The sequence below is a fragment of the Schistocerca serialis genome, chromosome 11 (assembly GCF_023864345.2).
Source record: "Schistocerca serialis cubense isolate TAMUIC-IGC-003099 chromosome 11, iqSchSeri2.2, whole genome shotgun sequence".
In the NCBI taxonomy this organism is placed as follows: Eukaryota; Metazoa; Arthropoda; class Insecta; order Orthoptera; family Acrididae; genus Schistocerca; species Schistocerca serialis.
This window is the reverse complement of record NC_064648.1, coordinates 38,737,152-38,751,475: the sequence shown is the minus strand read 5'-3', so window position 1 is coordinate 38,751,475 and position 14,324 is coordinate 38,737,152. Positions and strand designations below refer to the sequence as shown.

Below are 14,324 nucleotides of genomic sequence, written 5' to 3'. Positions count from 1 at the left end.
ATTTTACAAACCCTCTTAGATACTGATATGTTTTAATATATTTTGATAGCTAATATATCTATTATAAATATATCTGTTGTGTCATTCCATGTCAATTCAACCAATTTGAGAAAATGTTCCAGCTGATAGTCTCAGATTTGGCTGAAATTTAGCACACCATTGCTACCAAGTGTGGAACACTCGTGTACAAAATTTTAAGTTCCCTGCCAATTAGTTCCAGAATTATGGCTTGTGAAAGAAGGTGGTGTGACCCAGAAATTGCAACCCGCACCTGGCAATCTATCTTCAGACCCAACTTCAGGTCTTCATAACTTTGGAACTATTCCGCACTGTCCAGTGAAATTTTTACAACCCAGTAACATCCACTTAGAGAACACACTCTATGAATCAAAACACCAACAAAATATTTCAGAGGGAAAATAAAAAATTCCAAAATGTGATTAAAATGTAATACGTTAAAAGGTACATATTGTAGGTGCCCTCTAAGCCAAATATAATTCACTCAAAAAGGGTATAAATTTTTTTGTGGTAAGCTTAATGTGGTCTAAACACGCACAGAACTCATCTTCCCCATACAGTCACATAAACAGAGTTACTTGCACACGCAAATACAAATATTTGAAAAATTACCTGAAGAACATGGATTTTCTAAGTGTGGTAGCACAAAAGGGACAAATGATATGCAAGCCAAATTTCAAACACTGCGTAAGTAGAACATAATATAATATGTGGCAAAATTTCAACATGTTATTCCAAGGCATTGCGTACAATACAAGTTGACAGAGATGTATTTGGTTAATTTTTCTTTTAACACGATTTAGCAAGTAATAGTGATGATGCAGGCAGCTTGTTTCAGATAAAGCTGCAGCAATTGTTGGGAACCATTAGGCAACACAAAGTTAAACAATGGTAGTTTTCAGGGACAGAATGAGTCATTGTTAGGCAGGAACAACAAAGGAAACAAACAACAATTACAGGTTACTCATGTTTTTAAGACTAGTTCAGACTGCTCAGTACTGTTGTGGAAAGTCAGTATGGAGGCAGAAGAGGGTACTAGTGGTGCTTTTGTTCAAACAAGTTGCAGTATTGGTAGAGCACAAGCATCTGAATGTCATAAAACAACATATGCAACAACATGTGGCATTCACTTTGTACTGTATGATCTGGATGAATAGGACCAAGATCGTATGAAAGTGTTTCTGGATAAGTATTCTTTCCTACAAAGAAGTTGTTTTGATCCATTTCGGATTCATAAGAAGTGTAGCCTCAGAGAAATTGATATAAAATCCCTATTGAAAGTGAATCAGTGCATGGGAATTAACATGAAGCCAGGACAAAAGTTATGTTCCAGGTGTGTTACCCTGCTAAAAAATGAAGAGTATTCTGATAATTTACATGACAGTGACGAAGAGTATCAGCCACCTACAACTACAGCAAATGAGCAATTAAATACTTCAGTGACTGCTCTTGGTTTGTCTCCCATGAAGACACACAAACTTGGGAAAAGAGACAGGCGCAGCTATGGTAGAAGAAAACTACAAGAAGCTCAAATGGAATTAAAACACAAAATAGCTGACACACTAATGGTGGAAGAGGAAGAACTATCTGCTCCAAAAGAACAGAAATGCTCTGGTTTGGACAAAATTGGGCATGATTTGAAAGAAAAATGTACCATATCCACACGGCAGATAAAAGTAGCTATTCTTACCCTTGCATCTTCCAGCTGGTCTGTTGACCACACTGCAAAGGAATTCAATGTTTCTACATATATGGTAAAGCAAGCTAGGAAAATAAAAGCAACCCAAGGAGTGCTTCCACAACTTCAGCAGGCTCAGGGTAAGCAATTGAGTTCAGAAATAAAGGTGCTAGTGTTGGAGTTTTATGAAAATAATGACTACAGCCTATTAATGCCTGGAAGAAAAAACTATGTAACAGTGAAAATGGGAAATGTACGTGTACAGATGCAAAAAAGGCTGTTGCTATGCAACATATCAGAACTATATGTAGAATTCAAGGAAACGTATCCCAATACCAAAGTAAGTTTGTCGGCAGCTCGTGGTCGTGCGGTAGCATTCTCGCTTCCCACGCCCGGGTTCCTGGGTTCGATTCCCGGCGGGGTCAGGGATTTTCTCTGCCTCGTGATGACTGGGTGTTGTGTGCTGTCCTTAGGTTAGTTATGTTTAAGTAGTTCTAGGGGACTGATGACCATAGATGTTAAGTCCCATAGTGCTCAGAGCCATTTGAACCAAAGTAAGTTTATCATCTTTTTTCAATCTTCAGCCAAAATGGGTTGAGCCTATAAGTGCAAGGGGCACTCACAATGTTTGTGTATGTGAAACCCAACAAAATGCTAAGCTGATGTTTGCTGCTATAAAGGATTCTGATCTGGATTACAAAGGTGCAATGAAGCTGCTAGTGTGTGACATCAGTTCCTACAAGTGCATGATACACAGGTGTGAAAAGTGTCCTGGTAAGGCAAATCTTGCAGAACACATGAATAACAAATTGTATGGTGAACTCCTTATTGATGACGATGAACTCGCTTCTTATAAACAATGGACACACATGGATCGCACAAGTCTTGAAACAAAGCAAAGTACAGTGGAAGATTTTGTTGAAATATGTTGTCAAAAAAACGGACAAACTGACCACACACAGCTTCACAGCAACAGCACAATCGGCTTATCTCCAGTTTTGTAAGGATAATTTGAAACAAGATGAAATTATAGTAATACTAGACTTTTCTGAAAATTATTCATTTATAGTTCAAGGTGCCATCATTGGGACAACAGTCAAGCATCTCTCCAGCCATTTGCGATTTACTATAGAGGTGAATCAGGTGATGTGTCTGTCATGAACCTGTGTGTTTTTACGTTTTTAGTGACTGCTGAATTCATGATGCCATTGCAGTTCATGTCCATATTCGCACTGTCATGGCATATGTGAAAAACAAGCTGCCTCACATACATTTTGCGAAATACTCTAGTAATGGGGCAGCTAGTCAGTACAAAAACTGTAAAAATCTCAAAAATTTATGCATGCATTACGTTGATTTTCAGATTCACACAGAATGAATTTTTTTCGCAGCAAGTCATGGTAAAAATGTATGTGATGGTATTGGTGCAACCATTAAGCGCATGGCATCATGAGCTATTCTGCAGCACCCTACAGAAGGTCACATTCTAACACCAATTATTTACCTGGGTGCAGAAAAATATCTCTGGCATACAATCATTCTATGTTTTGAAAGATGAGGTGAAATCAGTCGAAGAGTTGCTAAAAAGCAGACTAGAACACGTAAAAACTGTTGCAGGCACAAGGAGCCATCACCACTTCTCTCCAGCAGACTCTGACAATGTGCAGATGAGCAGACTCTCTGGTTATAACTATAGGTTCATGCACATCATGTGTCTTCACAGTGTGTCTGACTCAGGATTCAGAAGCAAAAGCAGTAACATACAACCAGGTTGCTATGTTATTGCTGTTTATGACATACGGTACTTAAAATGTGTTGCAGAGTGCTGTGAAGCAGAAGATGATGTATTTGTGAACTTCATGGCACCAGCAGGACCAGCAAGATCATTTCATTGGCCACTTTTGGGAAAAAGGTGTTGGATTCCTTTTGAACATATTCTTATGACAGTTCCAGTTCCTACCACAGTGTCAGGAAGACAGTACAATTTGCCACTCAATATACAGAGTACAGTAGCTAAAGTGTGGGATAACTTCTGTTCGAAGCACAATCGACTGGTTTTTAGCAGTTAAGGTGCAGTAAACAGTAATGATAGGTTGTGTTAATCTGTCTATATGTTGTTGCTTAGTGATTAAACAGTTGTGGGAGAGGATAAGAAGAGGCAGAACAGTTTACGATATGTTTTTACAAAATTGTGTTGTGGAACAATGGCCGCATCACCAAATACATCTGTCAACTTCCATTGTACACAAATGTCTTGCAATAACATGCTGAAATTTTTAGATACATATCATTATGGTCTACTTATGCAGTGTGTGAAATTTGGATTGGATACCACTTGTCTCTTTTGTGCTACCACACTTCGAAAATCCGTGTTTTTCAGGTAATTTTTCAAATTTTTGTATTTTCGTGTGCGTGTAACTCAATTTTTGTGACTTATATGGGCATGATGAGTTCTGTGTGTGTTTAGGCCACATTAAGATTACCACAAAAAATTTATACCCTTTTTGAGTGAATTATATTTGGCATAGAGGGCACCTACAATATGTACCTTTTAATGTATTACATTTTTAATCACATTTTGGAATTTTTTATTTTTCCACAGAAATATGTTGTTGGTGTTTTGATTCATGCAGTGTGTTCTCTAAATGTATGGTACTGGGTTGTAAAAATTTCACTGGACTGTGTGGAATAGTTCCAAAGTTATTGAGACCTAAAGTTGGGCCTGAAGATAAGTTCTGGAACTAATTGGCAGGGGAAACTAATACCTTGCACATGAGTGTTCCACACATGGTAGAATTAGTGTACTGAATTTCAGTCAAATCTGAGACTGTGAGCTGGAGCCCCTGGTTGAACTGACATGGAATGACCCTGTTATAAATCTGACTCCTCAGTATGAGATATTTTTCATAAGTTACACATTACATTTCTTTCAGAAAATTTGCTACTTATTTTGTGCTTTGACAATTACCCACGTGTATTTATTAATTATTCACCTTAGATAATTATGTATGACATTGTTTTTATATTAAAGAAATCATGTTACTTTTTAGAACAGTGAACTGCCTCATACTTGCCTACTTTTACTTAACATTTCACGCTTGTGAAAAATAACTTTTGAGATCTAGGAAAACCTCCTATTGGTATCACATAATGTTAGACATATACTCAAATACACATTAAAACGCTAAAATTTTGAAAAGGGAAACTTTTGATCAAGAACTATCCAAGGATCAAGTGCTTTATGAAATCTTTGGTACAGACACTGCTGTAAATCCTAGCTGCGACAATTGCATTTCAGTGTACACATGATAGTAATAGAAAGATTCCTGGATGCAGGCCATTAAACAGAAATTCAGACTGTGCAAAAAATGAAACAAAATACATTACATACATTCAGAGCAAGAAAGAGATTGTTAGAAGAGACTTCAAGTACTGTTACATGCTAGTTAGCACCTAGAAGACAGAATATGTATATATGTATGGGGCATGAAAGTGAAGTAAATGACTTTTTCATTTCTGGTGCAGAGCAACACTGACTTTCTGGTGTGTGACTGACTCATAAAGAAAGAAGAGGATACAAAAGATCAAGAGGTAGTCCATGAACCTGAAGACAGACTTAACTGAGGGCTATAATGTGGTATTGTTCAGTGGGAGCTGGCTGTTCTATGAAGGAAGTGATTTTTTGTTGTTGTAGTTGTTGTTGTTGTAGTTGTTGCACTGTTATCTTCCATTTGAAGACTAGTCTGAAGCAGCAATCAATGCTATTTGTGGTACACAACACAAATGAACACTTGTTTTTGCAATATTTTTGACAGCACAATGTAAATTGTGTGTGTGTGTGTGTGTGTGTGTGTGTGTGTGTGTGTGTGTGTGTGTGTGTGGTGAACGTAGCATAAGATAGTTTAAGAAATATGTAAGTCTAGGGAACAATGACCTCAGCATTTTGGTCCCTTAGGAATTCACACATTTATTTACCCCCGTCTTCCCTCCCCCCTCCCCCACCCATTTTCCATGTAGCCTCTGAGGGTGAATTTGTGGCTTAACATAAAATTTCATTTAGCTCAATCATTGGCTGACTCTTGGGAGGCTGTCTCCCTGTCTAATAAACTTCATGCAGTCAAGGAGACACCAGCCATGTGGCATTCTTCCCTCTGTCTCCCCCTGTGGGAATCTACCATTCCTGGCCATCTTCCTATTGGCCATACTAAGGTGATCCATGTTTTTTTACTTTGCACTGGCCCCTTATTCCGCTTGCATTGATCACATTTCTCTCACCCAGCACAACGCCTCAAGCAACTGGAAAAAAGCGCAGATGACACAGAGGGCAAAATAACACACATGAAATTACAGGCCAATACCCTTAACATTGGTTTGCTGCAGAATTGTTGAACATGTTCTCAGTTCAAATATGATACATTTTCTTGAGACTGAGATGCTTACATCCACAAATGAGCAAGATTTTAGAAATCGTCACCTGGGTGAAGCTTAGCTTGCCCTTTTCTCACATGATATTCTGCAAACTGTGGATGAAGGACAACTGGCAATTCCATATTTCTAAATTTCCAGAAAGTGTTTGAGACAGTGCCCCGTTGCAGGCTGTTGATCAAGGGACAAGCATGTGGAATAGGTTCACAGATATTTGAGTGGCACAAAGACTTCTTAAGTTACATTACCCAGGATGTTGTCTTCGATGATGAGTGTTTGTCAGAGACAAGGGTATCACCATGAGTGCCCCAGGGAAGTGTGATAGAACTGCTGCTGTTGTTTATATACATAAATGATTTGGTGGACAGGGTGGACTGCGGTTGTTTGGCGATGATGCTTTGGTGAACAGTAAGGTGTTGAAGTTGAGTGACTGTAGGAGGGTACAAGATGACTTGGACAAAATTTCTAGTTGGTGTTTTGAATGGCAGCTAGCTCTAAATGTAGAAAAATTTAGGTTGAAGCAGATGAGTAGGAAAAACAAACCCATTTATGTTCAAATAGAGCATTAGTAATGTTCTGCTGGACCCAGTCACGTCGTTTAACTATGAGGGTGTAATGTCGCAAAGCGATATGAAATGGAATGAGATTATGGTAGGAAAGGTGAATGGTGGACTTCGATTTATTGGGAGAATTCTAGGAAAGTGTGGTTCATCTGTAAAGGAGATGGTATATAGGACACTAGTGTGACCTATTATGAGTACTGTTACAATGTTTGGGATCTATACCAGGTCAGATTAAAGGAAGACAGAAAAGCAATTCAGAGGTGTTCTGCTTTCCCTCATTCTGTTTGCGAGTGGAACAGGAAAGGAAATGGCTAGTAGTGGTATGGGGTACCCTCTGCCACATATCTTGAGGTGGACTGCGGAGTATCGATGTAGGTCTGGATGTTGATCAATACGCAGTGTAGTATGAACTGTAGTCAACAGTCAGCTAGAAGCAAATGATGTCATGGCCAATAGTAATACCAAAAAGGAGTAGATTGTTGCCTGGCTGATCACTCCAGCTACACTCCCAAGATGATGCTACGAACTTGTTTAAGAATGGCATCTGCATCTGTGGCAGCACTGATGCAGACTTTCATAATGGGCAAAGTTGTTGTGGTTTGTCGTTCAGGTGGAAGCAAAGAATTGCCTGTTGATTGAACATGTACTCCAAACCCATGGTAGTTGGGAAAGTGAATCCATATTTACATGCTGGAATGTTCTTCTGAAGTGGATTTCATAGGTGTATCTTGAGAGGAATAATGCCCAGCTCTGGAGTCAATGAGCAGTATGACCTGGGAAATGAACAGTTGAGTTGAACAGTGAGATCAGTGGCTTATGGTCTGTTACCAGGTAGAACTTTGTTCCATAAAGAGAGAAATGAAATATATTCAAAGTGAATATAGTAACTAGTCCATCCTTTTCAATTTGAGTGTATTTCATTTTTGCTGAGGTGAAGGTTTGTGAAATGTGAGTGATGTGGTACTCTGAACTGGCAGCTTCTTGGTGATTGAAGATGGCCCTCACCCTGTTGTCTGATGCATCCACTGCCACCACTATCTGCTTCGTGGGTTGGAACATTGCTAAACAAGCTGAGAGTAGGCACAGTTTGAGTTCCTGGAACTCCCTCTCACATGTGGCCAGCCACGTGAAAACTTCCAGCTTCTTACACAAGTGATGTAATGGATGAGCTGTCAGAGATGCCACTGGAACGCATTTTCCATAATGTGTAATTTTTTCAATAAAGGTCTGGAGCTGCTTGAGGTTCACCAACTGAGGCATAAATGCAGTCACTTGGACGTCTTTCTGCATTCGCTTGGACGTGTTTCTGCATTGGTAACATACCTGCCTGAGAAAGGATGTGGCCTGAATACTCCACTGAAGACTGTGAAAATTCTTATGTGCTGAGATTGCACTTTAATCCTGCCTCCCGCGAAACAAAAAAGTGTAACTTCAGATTCACTAAATGGTACTTGGTGGCATTTCAAAAATGCCGTCCAAATAGTTAATGCAACCTGGCACATTGTGAAGCAACCGTTCCAGGAACCTCTGGAAAATTGCTGGGCCACCAGAGACCCTGAAGGCAAACCACTTTTATTTGTATAAATCATGCGGTGTACTAATCATCAGTATCTTCTGGGAACATTCGTGTGATGGGAGCTGTAAGTACACCTTGGTGAGGTCAGTTTAAGAGTAGTAGTGTCCACCCACCAGCTTTGCATACAGTTCCTCTGGCTTTGGAATGGGTTGTGTGTCAACGTCAGCTTGAGCAGTCACTGTGAACTTGAAGACCCTGCACAGTCTAAATTTGCCGTATGGTTTCCTGATGACAGCCCGAAGAGAAGCCCACCATCACATCCAATCCCTGCAGCCTGTCTAATTCAGCCTTGACTGGTCCCAGAGAGCCAGTGCTACAGGCCGAGATAAAAAAAAAGCAAGACTGTGCTGTATGTTTCAGTGAAATGTGAACTTCAGAATTCTTCATTTTTCCTAGAAAAGAAGGAAAAACATTGGGGAATTTGGTGCAGAGCACGTCTAATTGTGGATAAGGAACATTCTCTGAGGCCAGGTTTACTATGTCATTGAAGGAAAATCCAAAAGACATAAATGTGTCCAGATTGAGAAAGTTCACTATCAGCACTGCTTATGACTAATAAAGTTAAATCCCTGGTTATATTTTTGCAAATGGCTTCTGTGGTAAATTGACCTTTTAATGGACTATGTTGCTTGTTGTAATTTACCAACTGTTGAACTAATGGAGTAAGTACACATATCACTAACTGCAAATTGTTTGAAAATTTGAGACAGGTGGTGGCCCCTATATTGACTTGAAAGTTGACTGTCTTGCCAGCCACCCACAGTGAAATGAGCAGTTTGTTGAAGGAATATCTGGGAGTGGATGGTGCAGAATGTGTAACATTAACGTCCATTGCATCTTGTGATTGTGAGATAGGAACATACACCCAACAAATATTCATTCCTAGGATGCTTCTGAAAACAGTTTGGGCAGGCTGGTGCAACCTGGGTGGCAGAGGGACACACGTGATATTGTTTTTATACTGCCATGATGTCACCTTGGCTGGTGAATACTTCATGTGTTTGGGTTCACTGTTCACCATGGCAGTGTCCACCCAGGAATCTTAAGTGATGGCCAATCGTTTCTGTGACTTCATAGGGCTGTGCTGAACACAACATCTCATCAAACAAAAGGTCATCAAACTGTAAAGTTTTCAATTGAAACTAGTTATTGGGTGCTGCATGGACAATTGTGCCTCTTATTGTGTCTTCTGCATAAGACTCCTTGGTGGTAGATGTAAAAACATTTGCATTGGTGACTGATCCCCTGGAGTTCAGATGCCCAAGGTAGATAGGACTGACTCAGTTGCTTGCAACATAGGTAAAACTTAAGATGAGCAGAAATCACATGGAAATGTCTTTGTTAATAAGTGCTCAGAAAAGAACAAATTTCTTTGAAAGTCAGTTTTATCAGGTTCCATCAGAGGGGCCAGTTTGTGGGAGAGTCGATGATAAGAAAAAGGGATTTAGCACTATCATAGTTGTTTACCTTAAACTTATTAGAAAGCTGTTGCAGTCCCAGGCTTCCAATTTTTCCTTTCACAGTGGGAGGAGCGAAGGATTGATCACCAGCTGTTGGAATACTCTGGCCAGGAGGTCTCCCATTCATTGCCAACTTTCAACTTGATGAGCCATCAGCTGTTGCATAACAGCTGCAAGAAGTGGCTTAGCCATGGTGACTTTAAAGAAGTAAATGTCAGGGACCATGCAATACAATTAGTCCATAGGTCAGAGAAAAGACCACAGTCCTAAAGTGTCAGGGAAGTGCCAAAATTCACATGCCAAGTTTTCACAGTTCGAGCAATGGAACACACTCAAGTTAAGTCCACAGTGTCACTTTTGTTGTGGTACATAATACAAGTGAACACTGGTTTTTGTAATCTTTTTATTAATGGATTAAAACAGTCAACAGCACAATATATAATTATTAAACTACCTGGAGGTGATTCAAGGGTGGTAGTGTAACAATATCCAAATCTTGAGGGCTGCACAATAAGTAACAGTCCACAGTATGGCATAGACTGAAGCTGGGGAGGTTCACGTTGACCAAGAGATAGACAAGTGTTGACATCACTGATGTTGGTGGTGCTAGTTCTGAGTCTTTAAACACTGCTAATGTTTTAGATCTTCCCTGTAGACAGAGCCTCTGGTGTTGATACCTGCATCAACAGGGCAGTCTTATGTCAGTGCGTCGATTAACACCTGTGTTATGCCGACGCAGGCAGTTGCATGTGCATCTGCAGCAGCATACGGATCTTGAGCAAGGCAGATGGCAAAAGATAGTGATAACACTGGGTTTATCACACTTATCTATCAGTTTCATAAGTCACTCTTGCAGAATACTGGTACAAATTATTTGTGGAAGAATGGGAGAACTGATAGAAGTTGAACTCCAAGATCAGTTTGGGTTTAGGAAAAGTGTAGAAACTTATGGCGCAATACTGCCCGTGACTTATTTTGGGAGGTAGGTTAGAGAAAGGCAAAACTATGTATATAGTGTTTGTACATTTTGATAAATCTCGACATTGTTGACTGCAATACAATCTTTAAAATTTTGAATGTAGCGGGGAAGAAATGCAGAAAGAAAAGGGCTATTTACAACCTGTACAGGAATACACTTCAACCACAAAAGTCAAAGAGTGCAAAAGAATTGCAGTGGTTGGGAAAGGAGTGAGACAGATATGTAGCCAATGTTATTCAGTATATACATTGAGCAAGCAATAAAAGGAAGCAAGGAGATATTTGGAAAGGAAATGACTGCTCTGAGAGAACAAATTAAAAATTGACATTGTAATTGTGCCAGAAACAGCCAAGGACTTTGAAGAATAGTTGAATGGAATGAATAGTGTCTGGAAAAGAGGTTATAAGTGGAATGTTAATAAAAGTAAAACGTGGATGGTAGAATGAAGCTGAATTAAAACAGGTTGTGCTGGAGGAATTAGATTAGGGAATGCAACACTAAGCATAGCCAATTAGTTCTGTTATTTGGGCAGCAAAAATGGAAACAGTGTCTGAGGTAGGGAGGGTATAAAATGCTGACTGGCAGTAGCAAGAAAACTGTTTATGAAAGAGAGGAATATGTTGAAACTGAAAATAAAACTGTGTCTGCATGTTCTGCTGAGTTGTTTTCATTTTATGCACAATATTTTGCCAACCAACCTAGCAGTCTCCTTCAGACGCTGTAAATTTTAGTGTTACGTGTACTTGCTGCTTGGATCCTGCCATATCAGAAAGCCCAGAAGAACACAAATAATTGATCACACCAAGAAAACATGAGAGACCATACAATAAATTTGTTAGGCAATCTCTTCTGTAGATATTTATCTAGAGTGTAGCCTCATGCAGAAATGATAAGCTGTTCATGCAGAGGCAGGATATAAGCTTTTGAAATGCGAAACTGTAGAAGAATGGTAAAGGTTTAGATTGGTAGATCACATAACTAATGGGTGCCATACCAAATTTAATTTGGGAGGAAAAAATAGTGGTACAGCTTAACCAAAAGAAGGGATGATACGGCAGGACACTGCCTGAGGCATCAAGGAATCATCAGTTTTGTAATGAAGGGAAATGGGAGGGTGGTGGGTCGGACTTGTATAGGGTGACCAAGGCTTGGATTAGAGTAACCAGTCTGAAATGGATGTAGGTTACAGTAGTTACACAGATATAGAGCCGCTTGCACAGGATAGACTTGCGTGGAGAGCTGCATCAGACCATTTTCCAGTTTGAAGGTCACAAAGAAAACATGAAATTATACTGTATGCAAATTTTTACTGTGTGTCTTAAATTTTTCCTTCCCTTCCTTTTTGTGCTATCAAATTCCAGTCCCCACTCCCATGACAATTTAATGTTTGACTCTGTTAACTAACTGGGCATATTCTTTCATTTCATCATATGTTTTTTAAATCTCCAGCTGAACTAAATTGTAATGTCTTGTCTTGTAACTAGCACTAGTGTCAGCAGTTGGTACCTGCGCTATACAGTGTCAGACTTTGTATTCAACTTTCATAATCTGTATCATATTCATGCTTTTTCACATTATATGGCATAGGAAATATGTATTTTAACTTTTCTTTGGCAGTTAAATGATGCCTATTTTTTTTATTTTGTACAGATTATTGAAGATTTACTTGGTGTTTGCAAATTTTGTGAAATTGAAGACAGAGCACTGGCACTTGCATCACAATCAGATGGCAGTAATGTAAGTAATAACATTGTCCTTGCAGATTTTCTTGGGTGGGGATAGGTTTACTGCCTGATTTGAGAGTTGTGGAAGTGCTGTGTGATGCATACAGCAGAAGAAAATATAGGTAACAGAGTTGTAGGAGTTAACATTAGTAGTTTTACATTATACTCCAGTCTTCAAGAGTTCACATATGACTGCACAAATGATGTCCAGACAGGGCTGAACAAAAGAAATGATTCTGTAATGTTTGGTGCATCTAAAGTATTTGACTGTGTGGGTTGTAAAATTTTACTTACAAAATTAAAATTTTGTAGCATTAATGGTACTTTGCATTGATAAAAGAAGCTGAGCATTCATATTCCTAAAGCATCACCATGTTTGACGCATCTCTTGTGCGGGACCTATTTCACCCATTGTGTACTACATTTTTTATTTTTTCAATTTTTGCATCCATGTATGGGCTACAATTACACTACTGCCTTCATTCCATGTTACTTTTTATTTCACCAGTATTGCTTGATTCTGTAACACTCTTGCTAGTTCTTCTTTTGAGAATATTTGTTCTGGTCTTCTTGCTTTCTTGTTGAATAGTTTCCCCTTCTCACTTTTTTCCTCTGTGAATCTGTGTTTTCTATACTGATCCCTCACTTCCCTAGGTATGTATGTACTCCTTTCTCTCATGAGACTTGTGATTTTCTGTTCTGGTATCTTTTTTACAAACTGTAATGTGCCAATAGCAAGTTGGCAATAACAATATGAATAAGGATAGATTGCTACTCATCACACAGAGGATTCGTTGAGTGACGGGGCCAAATTTAGAAGTCTCACCTCTAACCCCAATCCATTGCACCAATGGTCATATCACTTTTAAAGACATGGATGCAAGACCTGTCCATACAAGACCTACCCCTTACATCCTGCCACTACTACCCATTTCAGTCCTGTTACTGGCGTATCCTAGAATATAAGTCTAGGCTTGCTCACAGGATTAATTAGAGTTATCCCATATTAGTCTGAATATGTTGGGTGAAGTAAATGTGTCTTCTTAGTAGACTGAGAGTCAAAACAAAACGATAAAATACTAAATCCGTTGAAAAAATTATGACAGTATTGCTGAAGGAAAGCTGCTCTGAGTTCTGTTCTGTGACAGTGCCATCAGGTTATGTTTCAGTTAAGTGACACAGCTTTAAGAAAGTAAAAACTGTGTAGTACCAAATATATAGGCAATATGCTGACCACATTCACTAAGAAAGCTGTGTACTGACTAAACTGCAACATACGAGGTACGTCCACAAAGTAAGAACCATTTGGTTACATAAAACAAATGTGTGCAGATACAGAAAAAATATTTATTGTACAAAAATCTACAACTGTTAACTACTTTTCTACATAGCTTCTGAAATTTTGTAGGCACTTGTCATAGCGTGGCACAAGTTTTTGTATGCCTTCTTCATAGAAGGTTGCCGCCAGTGTATTCAATCATGTGGTAACATGTTCTTTCAGCTCGTCATCGTCATTGAAGTGTTAACCCACGAAGGACAGACTTCAGATGTAAGAAGAGATGAAAGTCGCTAGGAGTGATGTCCGGGCTGTGCGGAGGATGATCAAAAGTGTCCCAGTGACATTCCTGTTAGAGTTGTTTGGTCACATTTACCATGTGAAGTCAGGCATTATTGTGGAAAGAAACAATACCTTTTGACAGTAATCCTTGGTGCTTGTTCTGTATTGTGTGGCGCAATTTCTTAGTGGTCTCACAGTAACCATGTGCATTGATTGTTTGGCCTCGTGGTAAGAAATCAATTAGTAAACCACGTTTTCTGTCCCAAGAAATGGTGCACATGACTTATTGAGATGTCGAGATTTGCTTAGGCTTAACCTTTGTTGGGGATGAAGTGTGGCTCCG

At 39.3% G+C, this 14,324-nt stretch overlaps 1 protein-coding gene across 10 annotated transcripts in view; it reads left to right on the top strand.

Annotated features, from left to right (window-relative positions):
* The window catches only part of LOC126426972 (uncharacterized), a 281,549-nt gene that overhangs the window by 42,318 nt on the left and 224,907 nt on the right, over positions 1-14,324 (top strand). For all 10 annotated transcript variants that reach the window (XM_050089124.1, XM_050089130.1, XM_050089129.1 and 7 more), the window contains one exon: positions 12,350-12,436. In XM_050089124.1, coding sequence (XP_049945081.1) covers positions 12,350-12,436 — 87 coding nt within the window. The remainder of the gene's footprint in view (positions 1-12,349; positions 12,437-14,324) is intronic.